The sequence below is a fragment of the Podarcis erhardii genome (assembly GCF_964252035.2).
Source record: "Podarcis erhardii genome assembly, chromosome: 3".
NCBI lineage: Eukaryota > Metazoa > Chordata > Lepidosauria > Squamata > Lacertidae > Podarcis > Podarcis erhardii.
The window spans coordinates 5216551-5240071 of NC_138507.1; the positions used below are offsets into that span (position 1 = coordinate 5216551).

Genomic DNA, 23521 nt, shown 5'->3' on the forward strand with positions numbered 1-23521 from the left:
TTTTGGCTGATATGGTCTTAAAGGGAGGTTTAGACCATATTCTAGTGCATTGGGTAGTGTTAATTTCATAGCCTATGTTGTGCTCCCATTGTTCTTTGATTGCGTCAAGGGGAGCTGTGGGATTTTGGAGCAATATTTTTTATATTGTGGATACCATCCCTTTGCTGTGTCCCTCTGCTGTCAAAAGAAAGTTTTTGAAGGTGGTCAAGGGCCTAGTGGCTGCTGATTTTACTGCTGGGTTGTTTAAGAAGGCATGTAGTTGATGGTGTGTTAGCCAAGGTATTTAGGTGTCCCCTAGTTTGTCTTGGATTTCATGTGTTGGTATGGGTTTGTTGTTTTCATAGAAGTCTCTTGGCTTGCCAGGTTTTTATCTGGAGGTTTTTTCTTCTTTTCTGTTTGGCTCTGGAGGCCTCCAGGCCTTGGAACTCTGCTGGCCTTTCGATGGGATCTGTCAGGTCCCAGTGGGGTCAAGGCCACTGAGGAGATTGGAAGGTGCAACCTCCCTGGTTGTCGTGTTGGACCCCGTGCTAACCTACTGGTTGTGGCAGTGGCCGGATTGGCAGTGCGGGCACCAGCCAGGCAGTGCCATTGGTGCTTGTGGTCCTCAGAGGCTCTGTGCTGCTGTGGGGCTTCCCATCTTGCCTCGGTGGAAGTCCACACTGGTGCACTTTCACACATCCATCCCTAAATGCAGTTCAATTATTACTCCAAAGAATTTCACAATGCTGCCCTATACTCCCATTATAACACATTAATTTTACAGATAATCCAGAGTGGCAGATCTGCGGCCAGATTCAAGAGAGTTTGAATCTGTTCTGGAAAGCATTAGTTTGTGGAAGTGGGCAGTACCCCCTTGAGTAAATATTAAACTGAAAGGCAAATCATCCGAGATACAGCTTTGAATAGTTGTGGAGGAGAAGGAAAAATCGGAGGGACAAAGCAGGACACTTTCAGTTTTACTGGGTGGTTTAATGACTCACTAGAGACAGTACCTAGCATAATATATATGCTGCTCACTGCAAGACATTGTCCTCGACCAAACTGCACTGTAGCTTTCATTATAACCACTGCAAAAAAGTGCTTGCTGAAACAAAATGGATTGGACAGAACCGATTCCAGCATTGTTCCTCTTTATCCTTATGGTTTCCTTTGTTTTGAAACTGGGCACTTTCTGGAACAAGAGCTCCCAAAATCTTCCACCAGGTCCGAGGCCTTTACCTCTCATTGGGAATCTCCACATCATGGATCTGAAGAGGCCTCACAGAACTATGTTAAAGGTAAAGCTTCCAGTTCTAATCATGGCAAGGCTAAAAGATACTGGGGCAGCCCAGTCAGATGAGCGGGGTAGAAAATTACTACTACTACTACTACTACTACTACATATTACATTACATTTTGTTCTTTTAGAGCCTATAAATCTTATCTCCCCTTTGTGTGCTATAGAACCTCCTCTTATCTTTCCCAATAAATAGTCATAGGAGCTAGTTGCAATTTATAACTGGTAATTTGAACAAGATGACTGGGGGTGTCTGGTGTCGAATCCCATTTGACTCTGCCTCCATTTTCAAGGATGTAAAAGTGTCGGTGCAAACCTTGCCCAGCCCAACCTCCTTCTTGAGCCTATCTTTCTAAACTAGGTTTGAGAGGTGCCATTAAAGGTATAATCACTTTTATCCTTACAACTGCCTATTTTCTTCTGGTTTCCTGAGCATTCCTAGCAAATATTTGTGCTGCCGCACCAGAACTGAACTCGGTGAAAGGGCTGAGCTGCTCTATCATGAGTCCAGCAAATGTTGCTGCTACAGCTATTAGTAGCAAATGTTTTGAAGAGCATTGAGGCATAGACAATGCTCTTTTACTTTATCATTATGTTATTTGGATTCTGTTTTGCAAAGATACAAAAAGGGAATTCATTCCACAAAATTACTATTCTTAAGTCATTTGTTTTCAGCTCGGCCCAAGGCACAATAATATGGAAGTAATTTCTACTGAGTTCAATAGTAGTTATTGAAAAAAAGCTGAAAAAAATAGTAAAACTTTGCTACTAGATTCTGTGGAATGTATAAAAGAGTCTTTTCTCTTAGGTAAATGTGCAAGCTAATGCAGTCAGTTCTGTCAGAGATTATTTACATTAATATATTCTTTGGGTATACTCTGTTTCCCATTTTTTCTTCCATTGAATTCCAGTTGTCAAAGCAATATGGTCCCATCTTCAGCATCCAAATGGGACCCCAAAAAACTGTGGTGTTGGCAGGATATGAGACAGTAAAGGAGGCGCTGGTTAATCAGGCGGACGCATTTGCAGACAGACCCATCGTTCCATTATTTCAAGGGCTTGCACAAGACTTTGGTGAGGCACTTCCCTTTTTATTGAAACTGGTAATGTGAATTGTGAATAATTGTCAGGCTACAGGTAATTTGCTTCCTCCCCCCATGGCAGTAGATAAGCAGAACAAAGGAAACAGAGTCTTCTTACCAGTTAGAATTCTTCAATAATCATAGCAAGGGACAACAAATGCCTCCCGCTAGAATGGTGGTGCTCCTAATTAAGGCTCCCCCCTCCCCCTGCCATCCCTATCCATCCACGTCACTCCTTCATCTCATAACCTGAGCATGTAGTTGCTGTGCTTTCTGTTCGGAGACTTTCTGAGCCCTCCTAGATCAAGGGGGGGAGGATGTTATCCAATGACTGTGAATGTGTAAACCCTCTCTTTTCCAGTGTTTCTTCTCCTAGCTCCATCCAGTATTTCCCAGCTTTTGCCTTCTCAGCTATGCCCCTCTGCAAACCACCGATCTAAATCTATACTGTCCTCCTGCTCCTGGGGAGATTCAGGGTGAGGGGGAAGAGGCAGCTCCCACCATTCCTCCTCATTGTAGTTCTCCTCAGCATGGTACATGACAATAATCGTCCCATGGAAAAGTAATGCCACACACCGGGTGGAAACTGACTAACCATTTTCTGGTCCAGCCTATACAGAGAGGAAACATGAAGGAGGCATAATGTCTGCCCATGGATTACAAAGTATCAAGCTGAGTGCTGCTGGGACCCCTGACATGTACAAACAATCCTCTACTCTATCCTCTCTATCTATGTGTTCTCAGGTCATGCTCTGATGGCACATCTATCAGCTACTTTGTCAAAGCTCAGAAGTCTGAGTCTGAATGGGAGAATAGCTGGGACACATTCTCAGTTCCGTGGAAGAAATGCAGAACATAATTTATTGATATTTTTGTACAATGACCATGCAGACATGAAACCTTTCTTCCCATCTCTTCAGGAATAGTTCTGTCTAATGGTGAGAACTGGAAAGTGATGCGGCGGTTTGCTGTAAGCACATTACGGGACTACGGAATGGGAAAGAGGTCCATCGAAGATAGAATTGTTGAGGAATGCAGTGTCCTGATAAAAAAAATTGAATCTTACAAAGGTGGGTTGTTTTCCTCTGATGCATAGCTACACTACCATTGTTTAAAGGTGCCAAGACTATTGTGTTACATATTCCTAACTTCCAGAAGCACAGATCCCAGTGTGCCTCCAGGGGTGAAGTCAAACCACTGCATAAGCATAGAACTTTAAAGGTGCTTAGAGTGTTGTGTTCCACAGGGCTCATCCACATATCCTCTTCTCCTGTTGCTTTCCCTTGGGAAAAACCACGCTGTTGAGCAATTTGGGCTTTCTCCAGTTGCCATTGGTTCTGATCTACTGCTAAAGAGTGGTTTTCCCCTTGGAAAGGAATGGGGAAGGGGTAGAAATGCTTCAACCATGCCTAGAAAGCGTGTGTGAAGTGGAAGTGTGGATGAGCCCATACTTATCGCTAACTCCAGAACTACAGTTCCCAGGGTTTCCTGTGGAGACGTAATTGGTCTGTTTCTTCTGTAGTGTGTAGATTATACTCCAATAGCTGCTGTGACTTCCAAGCCCCTTTGAGCATTTCTTAGCCCAGCTATGGCCACATCCAGCAGCACTTAGTTTCAGTTTCTTTGATAAAGGAGGTCTACACATAGGTAAGCTGCCAGTAGGGATTTAAGGCAACAAAGAGCAGACTTAAAAACAATGCCCTTTCCATACTTGGAATTTCAACAGAATATTTTTGTTTAACTGTCATATTCATGTATAGGAAACCCGACTGAGACCACCACAATTATGAATGCAGCTGTTGCCAATATAATAGTGTCCATACTACTAGGCAAGCGATTTGATTATGAAGATCCCACATACATAAGACTTCTGAAGTTGACTAATGAAAATGCCCAATTTTTTGGAAGCTCTTCAGTCATGGTAATCTATTTTTTTCCAATTAAAACAAACAAACAGTTGATTGTAATAACAGTATATGCAAAGTGGGCAGGGAAACATGTTTATAGTATATTGTTCAGGTTTCACCACAAAACACAGAATATTGGTCTCTTGAGAAACCTGGTGATGATTCAAAATATTTAGAAAACTCACATAGCACAGTCATCCCATAACTATAATAAAGTCTCTTTTGCGCACACCCTTTCTTGTCTCACTGCCATTGGGACTCCAAGGACAAGGAAAAACAAGTGATAGTTGGTTCCATGATGGCCCAGAAGGGACCTCCAAGGGCAGATCTCCCTCTCTGAAGGCAAACCTCCAGAGGAAAACTGCCATAGCGTATTATTCTGGGGTTGCACGTAAATTATGCTATGCTGAGTTACCCCATCCCCCATTACAAATGCCATTCAAGAGCTTTGTGTTGTATTTGGGCAATCATGCTTTGAGAGACGCAGTTGAGAGAACTGCATTGAGCTTTCCTAATGTCTCTTTTCCTTTTTTCACATGTTTATCCTTTCAGCTGTATAACATGTTTCCTGCTCTTGGTTTTCTATTGGAGGCTCCTAAGACTTTCAATCAAAACAGAGATGAGCTGTTTGCCTTCATAAATGCCACCTTCATAAAACACCTCCAAGATCTGGATGAAAATGACCAGAGGAGCTTTATTGACTCATTTCTTATCCAACAACAAGAGGTAATGGAGTCTTTTAAGTTGGCCCAGAATAAGCGTTGACATTTTCAATTTGTGTTTGCAAGTGAATGCATAAAGAGTAGTCAGGAAGTCTTATTGCAGAAGGGACCAACCTGGCATACTTCCTACCATTTCCCAATAGTCAGCCATTGTTAATGTGTTACAGAAGTTACCTCTGCAGAGGCAAAGGTTGTGTGCTAACCAACATTTCTGAAAAAAATTCCCTGGGCGTATATGAATTTCCAGGGGTGGAATTATGTCAGACTGACCATCAGCTGCTGCAGCTTCTTCCAAGAGAGATAATTATGCAGTGATAAGAGGTAATCATTGCCAGACTCCCTTTTGATACAAGGGGGATGGGAAAATGCCTTGTGTGCTGAGAAGAAGGCGTTTTTCACACTGGAGGAAGTAGGAAACTTTGAGGGTGGGGAGGCATCTTGGAGCAAGGAAAAAACATTGGCCCATGCGCTGACCAATCACCCTTAAATTAGGGCTTCAGTTCTTTTAACCATTACTAAGATTGGAAATGAATATGAATTGGAGTTTCTGTTTACCAATTAATTAGCACCCAGAAAAGGAAACAGGTGGTTGGGTGACGACAGAGTTCTAAATAACAGGTTGGGGATTATTTTTAAAGGGTTGGAAAAGTTATAAGATATATAGGTCTGAATTTGCTTTTAATTTTCAATCTACACTGTCTGTAGGGTTAAAGTATAAGTGATAAAGAGCTTAGAATTATAATCCTCCCCCCTTCTTTTTCTTTTCTCTTTTAAAAAATTCTCCTCTTTTTTGGTTTCTAGCTCGTCCTGCTGCAAATTCATGGCAGCCTGAGACTGAGCCTCTCTTAGATAGGCAGGGTGGCCATTTGGGAGAGTAGGTGTTTGTACAATGGGGGAAAATGGTAGAAAGTAGAATTATTGGGTGCTAAGACCCAATTTTGGGGCAAATACTGTTTCATGAGAGAACTCTAGCAGAGATTTAAAAATTTAAGTTGTTGAAAAGCATCTTTTAACATATGTATCAAATAAAGGTTCTAAACAGCTAAGAAGTTTTAATGTTATTTCACTCTGCTTTTGATCCTCTGCCTCACTTGTGAATCTGCTGGTTGTAATGTGAAACTGCATGGCTGCGCCTTTGTGAGAGAAAAATGCTAGGAATGTTTCCCTGATAAGCAAGGACTGTGTAGATCTTAGAAAAAGTGCTCAGTATGGTGAATATCCTGAAAAACACACCACTGTTGGTTGGTGCCGTATGGCAACTATTGAATGAACAATTGGAAGAACTCCTTCCTCTCTTCACTCCCCTCTGACTCCCAGCAGGACAGGCAGATATTACAACCAGCAACTCTATTTGTGTTACAGGTGTTGAAAAGTGTGGCTGAAGGTAGTTGCTATCTCCAAAATATGGAGGGCACCACATTGTCTATCTCAGTTTAATGAAACAGTTCCAGATGAATATGTGGTATTTCTGAAACTTCTGTTTCAGTGTATCTGAAGAAGTGTGCATGCACACGAAAGCTCATACCAAGAACTGACTTAGTTGGTCTTTAAGGTGCTACTGGAAGGAATTTTTTTTGTTTTGACTATGGCAGACCAACACGGCTACCTATCTGTAACTGGTATTTCTGAGTCATTTTTCCAGTTTAAACTATGAGTAAATACATTAAAGATGTTATGAGATGTTCAGCTGAGAACGATATATGTCAGCAAAAAACAACACTTTATGGTAACCCTGATTTCAGATCTCCACAAGTGTTCACCAGAAATGCTGCCTTCCATGTATGTAATCATAATACTGTTGCAGGTTTATGGGGTCAGTCTGCATGATGCCTGAGCACGTTCCAAATTGTGGGGATCTTGTACCCAGTAAGGGTTAATTCTAATGGAATTGAATCTATTCTTGAATCAGTCAGACAAGTTTCTTTGTGAGATGAGGGCCATATACGTGTCACGTAAATACTACCACTAGTTCCTTTGTCTAAACCAGGCATAGGCAAAGTCCGGCCCTCCAGATGTTTGGGACTATAATTTCCATCATCCCTACCTAACAGGACCAGTGGTCAGGGATGATGGGAATTGTAATCCCAAACATCTGGAGGGCTGGACTTTGCCTATGCCTGGTCTAAACCAGGGGTTATCAACCTGGTCCCTACCACCCACTAGTGGGCGTTTCAGCATTCTAGGTGGACGGTAGGGGTTCTACAGCACAAGGTGAATCCTCCTTTCACTGAACACTGGTGGGCGGTAATAAAATTTTACCATCAGGAAAGATGCATTAGTGGGCAGTAGTTATAAAAAGGTTGACTACCACTGGTCTAAACAAAGGCATTTGGCTGAGGAGTTAAGCACCACTATGAGAATCAAAGAAGAAGGAGCTGGATTGCCAAGTTTCCCCAACCTCCTCTCTTAGCTGGTAGATGGAGAGCAACAGCTGTGACTATGGAGAAGCAAGACATTTTGGGGTCTTGATGCTGAGCCACTCCATCTTAGGCTCGGGTTGTATATATGTGTAAATAAACCCTATACCATCATCATCGCATAGTCTGGAAACCTGGAATCTCTCACTGCTCAGCAAGCAGCAATACTTCGATCATCAGGTCCTGTCAGGTATTCATTTTTATCTCTGCATATGAAATTTTCTCACTCCATTCGTTTTAACCCATTCATACTCTTTGCAACCCAGGAGGAGAAGAAGAACAAGACGAATGCATATTTCCACAACGAAAACTTAAAAACTGTTGTGGCCAATTTATTTGCTGCTGGCACGGAGACCACTTCTACTACACTGCGCTGGGGACTGTTACTAATGATGAAATATCCTGAAATTCAGAGTGAGTGCTCTTAATTGGGTTGGCTCCCATTATTCTGAGATATCTTAATTCCAGTTATATGTAACTATTAGAGAGAAAAAATGTTTATAATTTGCATATGTGTGTGTGTGTGTATGTATAACAACAATTGTTCAGTCATAAGTTTAACATTTCAACCTGGACTCCCTTCTCCCTCTTTCTGTGGCACTTTACATTTCATTTCATATTCCTGCATACTCCAGATTATCTCAACATATTATTTTAGATATATATTTCAGTATATATCCCATAGATATATTGAAACTGCGGGTTTTTTCATTAATCCTGCCAATGTCTTAGTATGTTTACAGTTTGTTTGTAAATATTCAATAAACCATTTCCATTCCTTTCTTTTTAAAAAATAAAATAAAAAATGTTATCTTCTGGTTTTTTAAACATCTTAAACATCTTTTTTATTTTATTGTATATCATTTCCCAGTAAGCTTTAACCTTATTACAAGACCACCACATATGAAAAACGGTACCTCCTTTCTCTTTACATTTCCAGCACATGTTCAAGTTGGATTTATACATTTTAGCCAATCTACTAGGTGTTAAATACCATCTATATAACGCTTTCATATAATTTTCTCTTAAACTATAACATTATGTAAATTTTATATCCATGTTCGATAAACTTTCCCATCCGGCCATTTCTGTATTATTACCAATAACTATGGATCAGAGCAGGGACGCAGGTGGCGCTGTGGGTAAAACCTCAGCGCCTAGGACTTGCTGATCGCCTGGTCGGCGGTTCGAATCCCCGCAGCGGGGTGAGCTCCCGTCGTTCGGTCCCAGCTCCTGCCTACCTAGCAGTTTGAAAGCACAATTAAGTGCAAGTAGATAAATAGGTACCGCTTCTAGCGGGAAGGTAAACGGCGTTCCATGTGCTGCTCTGGTGCCGGTTTGGCGGAGCAGCTTCGTCACGCTGGCCACGTAACCCGGAAGTGTCTGCGGACAGCGCTGGCTCCCGGCCTCTAGAGTGAGGTGAGCGCACAACCCTAGAGTCTGTCAAGACTGGCCCGTACGGGCAGGGGTGCCTTTACCTTTATTGTTCAGAGTATCATTGAAGATTTCACTTGTTCTTCCTTTGTTTCCCATTCCAATAATATTTTATACATTTTAGATATCACTTTAACATTACAGTTTAACAGGTCTCTTTCAAGTGTGATCTTTCATCCCCAACCCCCTGCTATATATCCTTTCAAATGATGATATTGTAATCATGTTGTTAACATCTCTGAAAAATCATTATTTTAATATCAATTCTCCACCTTCTCCACTTAAATTTCTATGTTGCCCAATTTTCCATCATGTTTTTCTTTTTCACCGCTATGGCTTCCAAAGCTGAAAGCCATAGTGGTGTTTTGGTCTCCAACAGGTTTTTATACTGATCCCATACTCTATAACCCCCCCCCCCCCAATTATATGGTTTGCATTTTTAAAATTAATTTTAATTGAATTTCTGTTTTATAATATTTAATATTATGATTGTATGGTTTGTAAAACCTTTATGTACTTTCACCTTTTCATACCACAAATAAATGTGCCAACCAAAAATAATACCATGACATTCCAAATCTAAAATATGTGGATTCTTTAATAACAACCATTCCTTCAACCAGCACAGACAAGGTGCTTCATAATATTACCTCTTTTAATACAGTTTTCAACCCATTAGCTAATTTGTCTGCAAACAGTTTAGAATCTTGATTCAACAACGAAATAGGCTAATAGTTCTTAACCAGCTTTAGATCTCTATTTTGCTTATGAATCAAAGTTATGCATGCACTCTTCCAGGATTTGGGTAACTTTCCTGTATTCAAAGATGTATTCATAATATCTTTTAAACGTTGTATTAAGTAAACGGTTAATTTTTTATATTATATTGATGAAAGTCAATAAGGTCAGGGTACGTTTCCTAAGTTACCGTTTAAAATTGCTTGCTGTAATTCCATCATTATGACAGGTCCATTAACAAATGACATTTTACCTTTTGGTATCTTAGGTAGTCTGCTGTCTTCTAAATATCTACCCACGTCTTCTAAATTACCTCGTATTAGCTCAATATAGTTCTGTATAAAAACCTCAAAAATTGATTTCTTATTTCTTTCAGATTTTGCACAACTCTACCTTCTACATTTATTCTATTAATGCAGGTTTTTTCTTGTTTCTTCTTTATTTGCCAAGTTAATAGTTTCCATGGCTTGTTAGCCTGTTTAAATTGTTTCTGTTTAAATATTTAATTTTCCACTCTATTTCTTGGTTTATTATAATTGAATATTGCATTTGCAACATATTGATATCCTGTTTCACTATCTCTTTTCAAGGGGAATGTATTAATTCTTTCCCTTTCCCTTTTATTTCTTGTAAAATTTCTTGTTTTTTCTGCTCTCTAATATTTCTTTGCTATGCGCGTTGCTATGTAACCCCCCCACCACCACCACATTACTACTTTACTGGCATCCCATACCACCTTTGATTTTTTTTATATATAATATTTATTGAGGTTTCCAATTATAAACACATAAACACAAACCAACATACAAACATACACAAACAAACAAACAAACAAGTATAATTCCAATCCTTTCTTTCTTGAACCTTATTTTCCCGACCTCCTCACACCTCCCCCTTCTGTATTATAACTTCATTTTTATCCGCTCAACAAATACTTATTTAAAATCTTATATCTATTTAATCTAAAAAGAAAAACCACTTTTGAGTTAATTTTAAACCTTATTCCTAAAGTCGACCCAAATCCCCCTTCCGCGATTTTCCCACCTTCCATAAAGGTTACAAAAAATAAACATATGAACAAGATCTGAACAAATTATATTTGAACACCCTTAGGATTCCCAAGTCCCCCCCTCCCTTTCCCGGTTGTGGTCTCTAAACCCAATGTCCATCAGTACAGCTATTCTAGCCTGTGTCCCAAACGCCTGAGGCATTTGGCCCTCTCTTAGTTTCTCTCTGCTGGTCTTCTTGACAGTCCTTTATTTTCAACACCGACTCTCGAGGAAGCCTTATCACCTTAGTATTCTTTTTTCTTGCCAGCAGGCCTCTGTATTTAGAAGTGGAGCTCATATTCTGTTTCTTAAGTCTTTTGAATCTATATGGCCCTGAAGCTCCAATTTCCATCTTGGATAAATTTATGCTGCCAGGCCTCTGGTCAAACTTAATCTTCTGCAACCTTGTGGCTTCTCCTTCAGTTTCCAACAAGTCCTCATGTGTCTCTTGGGATTTGTCAAAGTTCATTTCCTCAGCTGTAGCAGCCTCTATTTCACCTTCCAAGGCTTTTGGTTCGGAAACAAAAACTTGTATCAATTCACTTCCTGTTCCCATAAGATTGTTGACAGTATTATTCAATGCTGTTGTCGTTGTTGCTAAGATACCACTTTGGTCATGAAGCTTTCCCAGGAGATAAAAAGTCCTATTCAGTTCTTCCAGTATTTTTCCACTGAGAGCCATTTCTTACAGTATCTCAAAAGTCCCCTCTAGGGGGACTCTGTTTACTTAGTATCTTTCCAATTACTCCAAAAGTCCAAATGTAGCTTATTTTCCTTTACTCCTGACAAATTGTAACCAAATTTTAAAAAAGATCTAGCCAGCAGAGTCACCAGAAACAACGTTTCCTTTTATTTCCCAACTTTGACAGCTAGTTTGACAGCTGTCAAAGTCTGTATCTTTTCAACAGGCTCTCTCACAGATCACTCCCGGTTCCCGGGGGGGTTGTACTTTAATTTAAGTCAGTTCTTATCCTCCAGCAAAATCAATTGTACAGTCCAATCGCGAAAATATTAATTTTTCTTCCAAAAAGGAAAAGATGGTTCTCTCGACTTTAGTTATCCGATCTTTGCTTTAAGATATCTACAAAATGTGGGAGGGCAGACTTCCTTTTTACCCCTCCCCCGTTCGTACCGAATTTAAATTTTTTTTTCTTTTAAAGTCAGATCTCCGTATTACTCACGGGTTGTTGCTTTTAGTCCAAATGTTTAAAGGAAAAAGTCAGTGCTCTCCGTCCATGGCATGCAGCTTCGCTCAGCAGGGGAAGCAGAAGACTCTCAGCACCGCGCCACCCCCCATCCCCCGTTCCGCAGCCTTTAAAAAGGCTCCTTTGCAGGTCGGGGGGAGCGTTAATGGTGCCCGCCGAGTCACCACGTCCACAGGCATTCGCACCTGTGGTTTTTAAGGGTCCCCGCGTCGCCGGCACGGTAGAACCCGATCCCTACTGAGCCGATTCCCTCCGGAGCTCAGAGGGAATCCGCCATTAGACGTTGGCGCTAACCCGGAAGTCCCCATACCACCTTTGAATCTGTCTCTTGGTTCAAATTAATTTCAAAATAATCCTTTAATTTTTTTGACCCCTTTTTCTAATATTACTTGATCATTTAATAAATTTTCATTTAGTCTCCATCTCATCGGGAAACTTGTCCCTGTTCTTAATTCCACTATTATAGAGTTGTAGTCTCATAATGTTCTTGATAGAATTTCTGCCCTCTTTACCTTAGTATACAAATCTTTAGAAGCCTCCTGTCCCCATCTAGGGAGGCTACACCATTCATATCGCTCATCAAAATAATCTTTTCATTCAAATTTTCAAATAATATTTCTTCTAGCCTCTTTTAAAAATCTGTTTTTTTCCTCATTAGGTGCATACACACCAATTAATAATACTTTTTCTCCATGTGAAGGTATCTGGGTTATCAATATTCTTCCTTGTTGGTCTTTGAATAATTGTTTTGGGTTCAACCCTGGTTTTATACACATTACAACTCCTCTCCTTTTTGTTACATCAGAAGTTAGAAAGTCCTTTCCCAACCTTTTATTTAAGTTTTATTTATCCAAGTTTAACTTCTTTACATGTTCAATTTTTGTTCCCTTTAGTCTTATTATTTAGCCTATTTACATTCCAAGTGTGATGGGATTATGAGCTACTTGTGCGTAAAAGTTCAGTCCCTCAGATCTTGGGCATGTTTCTCAAGACTCTGTGTACAGCGGAGCCCCTTAAGCATGACTCCCTTAATCGCTGGCAGAATCCGACAGTGGGCGTTTACGGAAACGACTCCAGCATAGAAGCTCCTTAACGGAAACGCGTCGTCTGGATTCTCGGCGCGACAGTTTCCAGCGAGGAGTGGGTGTACCTATAGGAGGTCCTGAGACTTCTCCACTGTTTTTGCTGGAAGATTCCCTGAGCCATTCCTGCGCCTCACTCTCTCTCTGATCTCCCACACTCCCCCTGCTGGTACCTTCCCCCGCTGCTGAGTCTCTCCTAGCTTCTGAGAGCCCCTCCACCACCTGCCTTTCCGATGGCAGTTCCCTGACACCAAGTTAGAATTTTCAAAGCCATATTGTTCCATATTTATTTCTCTTTCGCCTCCACCTCAGTTGAATCTTCTTCTTCCTGTCCAAATGCTCTTTCTCTAGCTAACTTTCCACCATATTTTCTCCAAAATCTGTATGGCTCGGTAGGATCACGAAATATTTGGTTTTTACCATTATATGTAAAAGAAACCACTTCAGGATATTCCCAGCGGTGATATTTTAATAATCATCCTGGATGAATTTCTCTCCATCAGTATATCAAGTTATTGGCTAAAATGTTTGTCCTGTTTAAAAAATACCCATGTCACATTCTAGAGATTAAGTATGCGAGCCCAGGGAATTGGAGAACCAGTTTATTCCAGTTCTATGCTGGAGAGATTAGTATTTTGAGAGACAAAAGCCAAATCAAAGAGATAATCTTAGCAGAAAAATTAATGCTTTTCTTTTTTGCTTCCCCCAGTAAGGGTCCAAGAAGAAATTGCAAAGGTTGTTGGATCTTCTCAGCCAAGGATTGAACACCGAACAAAAATGCCTTATACAGATGCCGTGGTCCATGAGATCCAGAGGTTTGCCAATATTAACCCAACCAACCTGCCTCATGCCACGGCTACAGATGTTACCCTCAATGGCTACTTCATTCCAAAGGTGATACATTTCATTGAACTGCTGCCCACTAGTTACAATATATTTAAAGGCTATCCTGGGAGTAAGCCCCTTGGACTTCAGTGTGGGTGACATCTGAGCAGACCTGTATAGGATTGCACTGCAAGCATGCAATCTACGCTTCGGAAACTGTCAGGCATCAGCTTCAACCCATTAAACAGATCTCAGTGGGAAGGAGAACAAGGTTGGGAAACAAACCTTTTCTGGTGGGAGATCCTGACTTATATGTTAAAGTTTTTGGAACTAAAGACATTTCTCAGATGAACTCAAATCTCATTTCTCATGCACTGAATATTTATTGTACCAGAGACATATGTTTATTTTTAAATAACTCTTGCTTTGCCTTTGCAGGGGACATACATCATAACATTGCTGTCCTCTGTGCTGCACGATGAATCTCAATGGGAGAAACCACATAAATTCTATCCTGAGCATTTTCTTAACTCTGAAGGAAAATTCATAAAGAGAGATGCTTTCATGCCTTTTTCTGCAGGTAATTTTTTTACTTTTGTGTATACCTTCATAGTGTGTACTTAGTCAATGTGATTTTTACATGCATGGAAAGTAGCCTATTGTGCAAAGGTAAGAATCACATTAGTTGCTGTGGCCATTTCTGCCACTAGATCTGGCCACCACTGGTGTGCGGCCCCTAGAATGTTGCTCACCAGGGAATGTGGCCCTCAGGCTGAGAAAGGTTTTCCACCCCTGGTTTTCAGCATTGCAGGATGGCTCGTATTGGGAGCTCATAATTCTTTTAAGATGGGCACCGTGAGCTGTTATTTTATCTCTGCATTTTAGTCTGCTTTAAAGTATTTGGGATGTTATTAAGCAACTGCTAAACCCAGTTTATCTGCTGCCTGTGTGTCCTTGCAGGTCGGAGAGCATGTATAGGTGAGACTCTTGCCAAAATGGAGCTCTTCCTCTTCTTCACAAGTCTGCTGCAGAGATTCACCTTCCAGCCACCCCCTGGAACATCTCAAGAAGACCTGGATCTTACTCCTGCTGTTGGGGTTATAACACCTCCTATGCCCCACCAGCTCTGCGCTCTACCACGTTTCTAAGGTTCACATTTCCTGGCTTGCTTATCCTACCTGTATGTGCAATGCGAGCCTTTTTTTAAAACACCCCTGTTCTGCAAGTGTATTTGGGTTGAGTAGCCTACTGGTGGAATTGGTCCATGCTTTGTCACAAACCTGAAGTGTTCCCCTTTACCTACCATACTGCCGAATCCCGTGAAACTAGCATTGGAGCATCTCTTACTTAAAACCTGGCCCTGAGTTCTTATGACACTTGAGGCATAGAGATCAACCAACAAAGCTAGTTTCATGTATTCCCATGTTAAGGTATACCTTCAAATATCTTGAAGCATCATATTCCCAGGTAGAATGCAGAGAATTGTGACCAAGACAATAAAGGGTCTGGAAACCATGCCTTATGCTGAAATTGAGGAAGTTGGGTATACAGTGGTATATCAAGTTAAGTAATTAATTTGTTCCAGAGGTCTGTACTTACCCTGAAACTGTTCTTAACCTGAAGCACCACTTTAGCTAATGGGGCCTCCAGCTGCCGCTGCGCCGCTGAAACACAATTTCTGTTCTCAACCTGAAGCACTATTTCTGGGTTAGCAGAGTCTGTAACCTGAAGCGTATGTAACCGGAGGTACCACTGTGTTAGCTTCTGTAGCTCCAATGTAGTCAAGTCAAGTAACCTTTATTGGCATTACATAAGAACATTCAGAATACATTCAGAATATATAGGCCAGTGCGATCTCGTCGCCACCCCAATGGCACAGTCACCCGCCAAAGGGCAGAAGATGTGAGCAATCTGCCTCATCTCTGTGGGTTTCCAGCAAGGGCAGGATCCTGTAGCATACTTCAGTGACAAAAACTCAAATAGAGGAACTTAGCTACTGTCTTGGTGAACTCCTGGTCTCTCCCCTGTAATAAGAAGCGCATAACCTCCGTCTCTGGTTTCCATCTTTGAATACATAGATGGTCTAGAAACTGTTGGCGGAGATCATCATACATTTTACATTTAAGGGCCATGTGAGCTGGAGTTTCCACCAGGTGGGCATCGCATGGGCAGATCCTATCTCCTTCTGCCAAACCTGCAAACCTACCCCAAGGGAGGTTAGAAGGATTAGAATTGAACCTAGCCAGCGAAAAAGCCCTTCTTTCTTGCGCATTAAACGAAAATTGTAAATAATTAAGATTAAATTCCTGCACCCAAGAGAGTTGAAAATAAAGAGGGGAGCATGTTTTTTCCCCCAACTGAGATTAGTTCCTGGCGATCTATGTCCCACAGCCTAGTTTTTAACATGGTCTTGGCAACTGGGAAAGCCACAGCATCCAGGAGATCCTCTGAAAGCCCGAGTTGCCGTATCTTTGTGCAAAACAGTTGTAGCCCTGCGGAAGGGAAGAAGTCAGACAGAACTTCACTGAGTAATGTATCTTTGTCTGAAAAACAGATGCTTAGCCAGCATAAAAGAAAACTCATCCAGGCAACTGTCTCTAGCTTATGTTGGCCTCCCTCGAAACACAGGGCTGCATAAGGTACGCATCGTGGGACAGGGAAGATCTTAAAAAGAAAGGCTGCCTGCACTCTTTCCGCTGACTGGGAAAACCTTGACATCCAGATTGGAATTCCATAGAGCAGTTGAGCTCTGGCTTTAGCATTAAAAGCCTTGAGGGCTGAAGGGATGTGTTGGTTACCTCTTGTTGCAAAAAAGCGCAATATGGCCCTCATGGACAGCTTGCTGGTGTTTACTGCCCCTGCGCAGTGTGAAGACCACCGGAGCCTGTGATGGAAAGTGATCCCCAAGTAGTTGAATTCAAATACCTGCTGGATGTGTTTCCCACCAAAAACCCCAAATATATCTCTTATGAGAATTCCTGAAAACCATTATTTTGCTTTTGTCAAAATTCATACTCATTTTCATACTAGTCAGATAGTCAATAGAGGCACTTAACAAATGCTTTAAGCCAATTCTAGTCCGTGAGAGATCATGGCCACTGGGCCCATCACCTCCTGGCAAATAGAAGGGGAAGAAATGGAGGCAGTTAGAGATTTTACTTTTTTGGGCTCCATGATCACTGCAGATGGTGACAGCAGTCACGAAATTAAAAGACGCCTGCTCCTTGGGAGAAAGGCGATGGCAAACCTAGACAGCATCTTAAAAAGCAGAGACATCACCTTGCCAACAAAGGTCCATATAGTTAAAGCCATGGTTTTCCCAGTAGTGATGTATGGAAGTGCGAGCTGGACCATCAAGAAGGCTGATCGCCGAAGAATTGATGCTTTTGAATTATGGTGCTGGAGGAGACTCTTGAGAGTCCCATGGACTGCAAGAAGATCAAACCGATCCATTCTGAAGGAAATCAGCCCTGAGTGCTCACTGGAAGGACAGATCGTGAAGCTGAGGCTCCAATACTTTGGCCACCTCATGAGACGAGAAGACTCCCTGGAGAAGACCCTGATGTTGGGAAAGATGGAGGGCACAAGGAGAAAGGGATGACAGAGGACAAGATGGTTGGACAGTGTTCTTGAAGCTACAAACATGAGTCTGACCAAACTGCGGGAGGCAGTGGAAGACAGGAGTGCCTGGCGTGCTCTGGTCCATGGGGTCACGAAGAGTCGGACACGACTAAACGACTAAACAACAACAACAACAGTCTGTGAGAGCAGAATCATATCATGTGCATATAGGAGAATGGGAATTTTTGATGCATTGAGTTTTGGGCTGTGAGCATCCACCAGTTTTAGTAATGGGGCAAGGTCATTTAAGAAGAGATTAAAAAGAGAGGGAGCAAAAACACAGCCCTGTTTCACACCTCAATTTATAGCAACAGGGTCTGACACCTCGTCCCCTGGAGTTATTATTATACGACAGGTATTATTTGAGTAAAGCTTTTTAATCAGGTAAAGTAACCTGGGGTCTAAGCCCACTGTCTCCAGTTTGGACCATAACAGTCCCCTGTCGACTGAGTCAAAAGCAGCCTTAAGATTTAAAAAGGCCACAAATAGTCCTTCTTTATGGTGTCACATGTACTTGGCGGCTAAATGGGATAACACTATACAGATATGTAAAGTGGATTTCCCTGGCCTAAACCCTGCCTGCTCTGGGCCTATGATGTCGTTTAGGTGAAGCCATGTAGTTAATTTGGATAATAGATGTTTTGCATACAATTCCCCAATATTTGACAATAGGCTTATTGGTTGATAGTTGGAAGGTAACTTTTTGTCCCCCTTTTTAAAGATTGGGATAATTATGTAATTCTGCCATGAATTAGGCAGAATTCCAGTTTTGTCCACCACAGTGAATAGTTCCGCTAGTATCGGAGCCCACCAGTCTGGCTTGGCTTTAACTAGTTCAGACAGGATGGCTCCAATGTATTTGGATCCTGTAGAAGACAAGGCTATACAATTCTGTATATAACTGCCCCAGGAGATTGGACCATTGGCAGACATAAAGACATACCCACCTATAGATTTATAGTTTTTTGTACCCCCAGCCCACTCTGCATCCATGTAACCTACCAGTTCAGGATCACTGTAATCTGGCAACTTTAATTTACAGTTCATGATACCCTTTAGATGTCTGACAACTCTCTTGATAGCTGTCCAGTCATGTTCAGTGGGAACTTTCACTTTTCTGCTCAGAATAATCACTGCATTTGTTATAACCAACCTGCATGTCATGGTCAGGTACAAAAGTATTGCTGACCTGTATTTGTTGTTGTCAGGCAATGGCTTTGTTTCCTCCTGGTTCTTTAAAAAGTCTGTAGTAATAGATGCAACAACTGGGTTTGCTTCTGGCATCTCCATGCTGTCAATTAGTTCAGTGACTTTCTGCTTCTGGCTTAGAATAAAACAACCATCTTCTCTCTGTATCTGGACTCCTAGATAGTAATGAACCTTTTCTTGTTCATTGACCGCCACATCTTTGCTTAAATTTTCTTCTACTACTGTGTCCTCTCTGTCATTTATGATTGCAATTATCAGGGCATTCGTGAATGCCAGAATGTAAGACAATTGTTCAATCTTACATTTGTTGTACAAACACTTGTCTCCATGGCCCTAGCTGTGTTAGCATGGTGTGTGATATTTTGTTCCATGCCCTAGCAGCTTCTTTTAGTCCTTAAAGCCCCCTTTGAAGTCTGCATATCAAATGCATTGTTTGAATTGATTAAACACTTGCTTCATGTAAATCTCCTCTGAGATTTTGCCATGTAAAAATGCAGCTTTTATGTCTATGTGTCTCGTGCCTATTTGCTTAGGCTTAGGCGCCTTTGTTATGTTATGTGACTGCTCCAGGCTGCCTTTGATACAAACTATCTGAATCTCTTGGGCTTGCTGATTGGAAGGTCAGCCGTCTAAATCTGCATGACGGGGTGAGCTCCCATTGCTCTGTCCCAACTCCTGCCAACCTAGCAGTTTGAAAGCCCATCAGTGCAAGTAGATAAATAGGTACCGCTGCAGTGGGAAGGTAAACAGTGTTCCTGTGCTCTCTGGCACTCGTCACGGTGTCCCGTTGCATCAGAAGTGGTTTAGTCATGCTGGCCATATGACCCAGAAAGCTGTCTGTGGAAAAACACCAGCTCCCTCAGCCTGAAGGGAGATGAGCACCACACCCCATAGTTACCTTTGACTAGACTTAACCGTCCAGAGTCCTTTACCCTTTCTACCTTTTTTACAAAGTACAATCCAAAATACAAACTAGCATCCAAAATACTACAGAGAAATATAGCTACTCCTAGTTTATTCTGCTTTTCCCATGCCTTGACTAGTGTTTTGGCTACTTCACTGGTGCCAGGAGGCTTTTCATTTTCCATGCAATCCAAGATTCCTCTAAAATAAAATATGGCATAAAGGTGGTTTGTCCATTGGATGATGTTCTCTGAGAGTCTGGGTAGCTTGCTTAAGGCTTCCCTCATCAATGGAATTCTGACTGGCCATATAAAAAATGGGGGAAATGTGTCAAATTCAAAATCAAAACTTCAATCTCCACAAGAGGAAAAACTCAAAACCTTCTCCGCCTAGCTTCTGCTCTGAGAGGGAAGAGGGAGCTAATCCCATTCACACTGGAGTCAGTGGAAGTCACCATGGTCTCACCAGGAAATAGAAAAAAATGTCAGGTTTGAATCTCTCTTCTCTCTTAAGAAAATCCAGCCACACCCACTATGATACTTTGAATTTTGTCTTCACTGGGCCCCATGACCTTTGTAGGAATGGATTTAGGCACTATGAGAGGATGTACTGCTTAGTTATTATCCTTCCTTGCTCACATTCTTGCATGTCATATGCTCTAATGTATACAAAGATATACCCTAATGCCACCATGTTCAACAGTTTCAAGATGAAAATGAATAAAAACTATGCTAAAAGAAAAATATTTGTGAGTGTTTCAATTGGAGAAAGTTCAGGAAATACTGGACACAATGCAGTCGTACCTAAGTAAAGTGGAATTGTTATGTAGTGAAGTTTCACCCTGGGCCAGCAGGGGGATACTGTAGATAGTTTTCACTCAGGTCTGTAGATAGTTTTCACTCAGGTCCACGTCAGTTATTTTAGGCGGGAAACTCTGGGTTGTTGTTGCTACAATGTTGACAGCCGGCTGCCTATAAAAGCAGGCCGGCTGAGCTGTTTGCTAGTCAGTTCTATTCCAGCTTACAAAATAAAGAGCTGCTTTGGAGAAATCGCTGTGTCGTCTGCTATGTCAACCCACAATTTAACAGGAATAATTTCATCTGCAAATGATTTCACAATGCTGCTCTCTACTCCCAGTGTAACAAACAAACTAAGTTTACAGGTAATCCTGAGTGATGACTTCGCTGCCTTCAAGAGCATTTGAATCTGTTCTGGAACATAGCTGTCAACCTACAGATTTGAAAATAAGGGACCAGCAGCCTCGAAAATAAGGGATCAGCAGCCAAAATAAGGGATTTTAGTCAACCAGCAGCCAAACGAAGCCTCAAGCAGTGGTTCCCACAGCGCAGCAACCCAGCAAGGAAAACCACTGTCCCCTCTCCACTATGAAGCGCTGAGCAAAGGCGAGTCCCCAGGCAATGTTCTTAGACTCCTTATTGGGTGAGCAATGCAGCCGAGCAACACAGTTGGAGCCTCCCTCCTCCCTGGCCAGCAGGGAGGGAGGGAGAGGAGCTGCTTCCTTTGAAACCCGGGAAATTTAAGGGAAATCATCAATAAGGGACAGCAGCGGGACATAGCACTGGGATAAGGGACTTTCCCGCCAAATAAGGGATAGTTGACAGCTGTGTTCTAGAAAGCATTAGTTTCTGCAAGTAAGCACCACCCACTTGAGTATACATTAAACTGAAATGCAAATCATCCAAAGTACAGCATTGAATAGTTGTGGAGCAGAAAAAAAATCAGAGGGATTGTTTAATGATTTGCTAGAAACATTATGTAACATAATATATGGGCTGCTCATTGCAGTTGGTAGACACTGTTGTTGATCAAACTGCACTGTAGTTTTGTTGTTTTCGAAGAAGTCTTTTAGACAGTGTTAGCCTTTGGGTTGCCAGGTTTTTATATGGAGGTTTTTGCTTTTATTCTGTTTGGCTCCGGAGGCCTCCAAGCCTTGGAGCTCTGCTCAGGGGCGGAGCAAGGGGATGCAGTGGGGGCGGGCCACACCGGGTGACATCCTGAGCGAGGGTGACACTCTGCATGTGTATCCCTGCCCGCGACTCCCAAGCCTACACCTGTCGGGGCCCCTGGCAAAGGGGCAAAGCTCCCCCCTTCCCCCGGCTCACTGTAGGCTTGGGAGTCATGGGCGGGTTGCCCCGTCATCCAGGAAAAAGCCTTGCTCCACAGATCACCTGCTTGCCCGCTTGGCGCTTCGCTTCCTTCCTACATGGGCTGCTAGTGGAGGCAAGGGGCGGGCCAGGGAGGGGCGTCAACAGGCCATGAGAAGCACCCCCTCCCATCCACCCGCCAGCTGGTGGGCGGCCTCCCTCCTTCCCTCGCCCCTTCCTGCCTCTTCTGCACACACGGAGCAAGAACCTCCCCCTCGTGCCTGTAAAACAGGCTGTCTCTAACATTCCAGAGAAACCAAAAAGAAAAGCCACTGTTTTGAGTTCGTCTCTTTTATGGATACAACCATTAGTTTTGGCTACAACCATTGGGGATTCCACCAGCAGGGTAGAAAAACGCCTTTGCAATGCTTTGTTCTGATGCGTGGCCTCGCCGTTAATGAAATAATGCCCCCCCCCGCCATGGTGGCAATGCTGTGGGCAGCCAGGCAGCGCTTGGTGCTTGTGGTCCTCAGGAGCTCCATGCTGCTGTGGCGCTTGCCATCTTGCCTCTCCAGAAATCCATACTGGTGCACTTTGTAACAACCATCCCTGAATGCAGTTCAATGATTACAAAGAATTTCACAATGCTGCCCTTTACTCCCCTTATAACAGATTAATTTTGCACATAATCTGGGTGACAGGTCTGCAGCCAGGTTCAAGAGAGTTTAATAATGGTTTAATTATTAGCTTGAGACAGTACCTAGCATAATATATATGCTGCTCAATGCAGTTGCAAGACATTGTCCTCGACCAAACTGCACTGTGGCTTTCATTATAACCACTGGGGAAAAAATTGCTTGCTGAAACGAAATGGATTGGACGGAGCCAATTCCAGCATTGTTCCTCTTTATCCTTATGATTTCCTTTGTTTTGAAACTGGGCACTTTCTGGAACAAGAGCTCCCAAAATCTTCCACCAGGACCAAGGCCTTTACCTCTCATTGGGAATCTCCACATCATGGATCTCAAGAGGCCTCACAGAACCATGTTAAAGGTAAAGATTCCAGTTCTTCCCATGGCAAGGCTGAAGGGTACTGGGGAAGCCCAATCAGATGAGCGGGGTAGAAAATTATTATTATTATTCTTAATATCAAGAATGCATTACATTTTGTTCTTTTAGAGCCCATAAATCTTATCTCCCCTTTGTGTGCTACAGAACCGCCTCTTAACATTCCCAGTCATAGGACCTAATTGCAATTTATAACTGGTAATTTGAACAAGGTGTTTGGTGTCGAATCCCGTTTGACTCTGCCTCCATTTTCAAGGATGCAAAAGTGCCAATGCAAACCTTGCCCAGCTCAGCCTCCTCCTTCAGCCTATCTTTCTAAACTAGATTTGAGAGGTGCCATTAAAGGTATAATCACTTTTATCCTTACAACTGCCTATTTTGTTCTGGTTTTCTGCTTATGCCTAGCAAATATTTGTTCTGCCACAACTGAATAATAATAATAATTTATTATTTATACCCTGCCCATCTGGCTGGGCTTCCCCAGCCACCGAGCAGACTAAGAATATGATAAAACATCAAACATTAAAAACCTCCCTTAAAAGGAGTGCCTTCAGGTGTCTTCTAAAAATCAGATAGTTGTTTATTGCCTTGACATCTGATGGGAGGGCGTTCCACAGGGCAGGTGCCACTACCAAGAAGGCGCTCTGTCTGGTCCCCTGTAACCTCACTTCTCACAGTGAGGCAACCACCATAAGGCACTGAGCCCTGGACCTGAGTGTCCAGGCTGAATGGTGGGGGTGGAGACACTCCTTCAGGTATACAGGTGACCTTTAAAGGTCAGCATCAACACTTTGAATAGTGCTTGGAAATGTACTGGGAGCCAACATAGGTCTTTCAGAACCAGTGGTATATTGTCTCGGCAGCCACTCCCACTCACC

General features: G+C 42.3%; 3 protein-coding genes across 4 annotated transcripts in view; 2 read left to right on the forward strand and 1 right to left on the reverse strand.

Annotated features, from left to right (window-relative positions):
• MCM3 (minichromosome maintenance complex component 3) overlaps window positions 1–23521 on the reverse strand; it is a 368003-nt gene that overhangs the window by 253102 nt on the left and 91380 nt on the right. The window lies entirely within an intron of this gene.
• Window positions 1035–15140, forward strand: LOC309338375 (cytochrome P450 2K4-like). 2 transcript variants are annotated; one of them, XM_081855598.1, is made up of 9 exons: window positions 1035–1277; window positions 2188–2350; window positions 3279–3428; window positions 4119–4279; window positions 4818–4991; window positions 7671–7818; window positions 13622–13806; window positions 14176–14317; window positions 14698–15140. In XM_081855598.1, exons 1-9 carry the CDS (start codon window positions 1095–1097, stop codon window positions 14883–14885), a joined length of 1494 nt encoding a protein of 497 aa, XP_081711724.1. In that variant the 5' UTR covers window positions 1035–1094; the 3' UTR covers window positions 14886–15140. The 2 variants fall into 2 exon arrangements, with proteins under 2 accessions (XP_081711724.1, XP_081711725.1); XM_081855599.1 differs by having other exon boundaries at window positions 4866–4991.
• LOC309338641 (uncharacterized protein) overlaps window positions 22380–23521 on the forward strand; it is a 34518-nt gene continuing 33376 nt past the window's right edge. Inside the window, exon 1 of the mRNA XM_081855966.1 lies at window positions 22380–22628. Within this exon, the coding sequence (XP_081712092.1) occupies window positions 22446–22628 (183 nt within the window). The 5' untranslated portion in view covers window positions 22380–22445. The remainder of the gene's footprint in view (window positions 22629–23521) is intronic.

What these genes read in the sequence shown, in the direction of transcription:
- LOC309338375 (XM_081855598.1), top strand. Translation starts at nt 1,095, where the DNA reads ATGGATTGGACAGAACCGATTCCAGCATTGTTCCTCTTTATCCTTATG. An exon ending in AAAAATTGAATCTTACAAAG is followed by an intron (nt 3,429 to 4,118) that starts GTGGGTTGTTTT and finishes ATTCATGTATAG; the next exon opens with GAAACCCGACTGAGACCACC. An exon ending in TTGGAAGCTCTTCAGTCATG is followed by an intron (nt 4,280 to 4,817) that starts GTAATCTATTTT and finishes TTATCCTTTCAG; the next exon opens with CTGTATAACATGTTTCCTGC.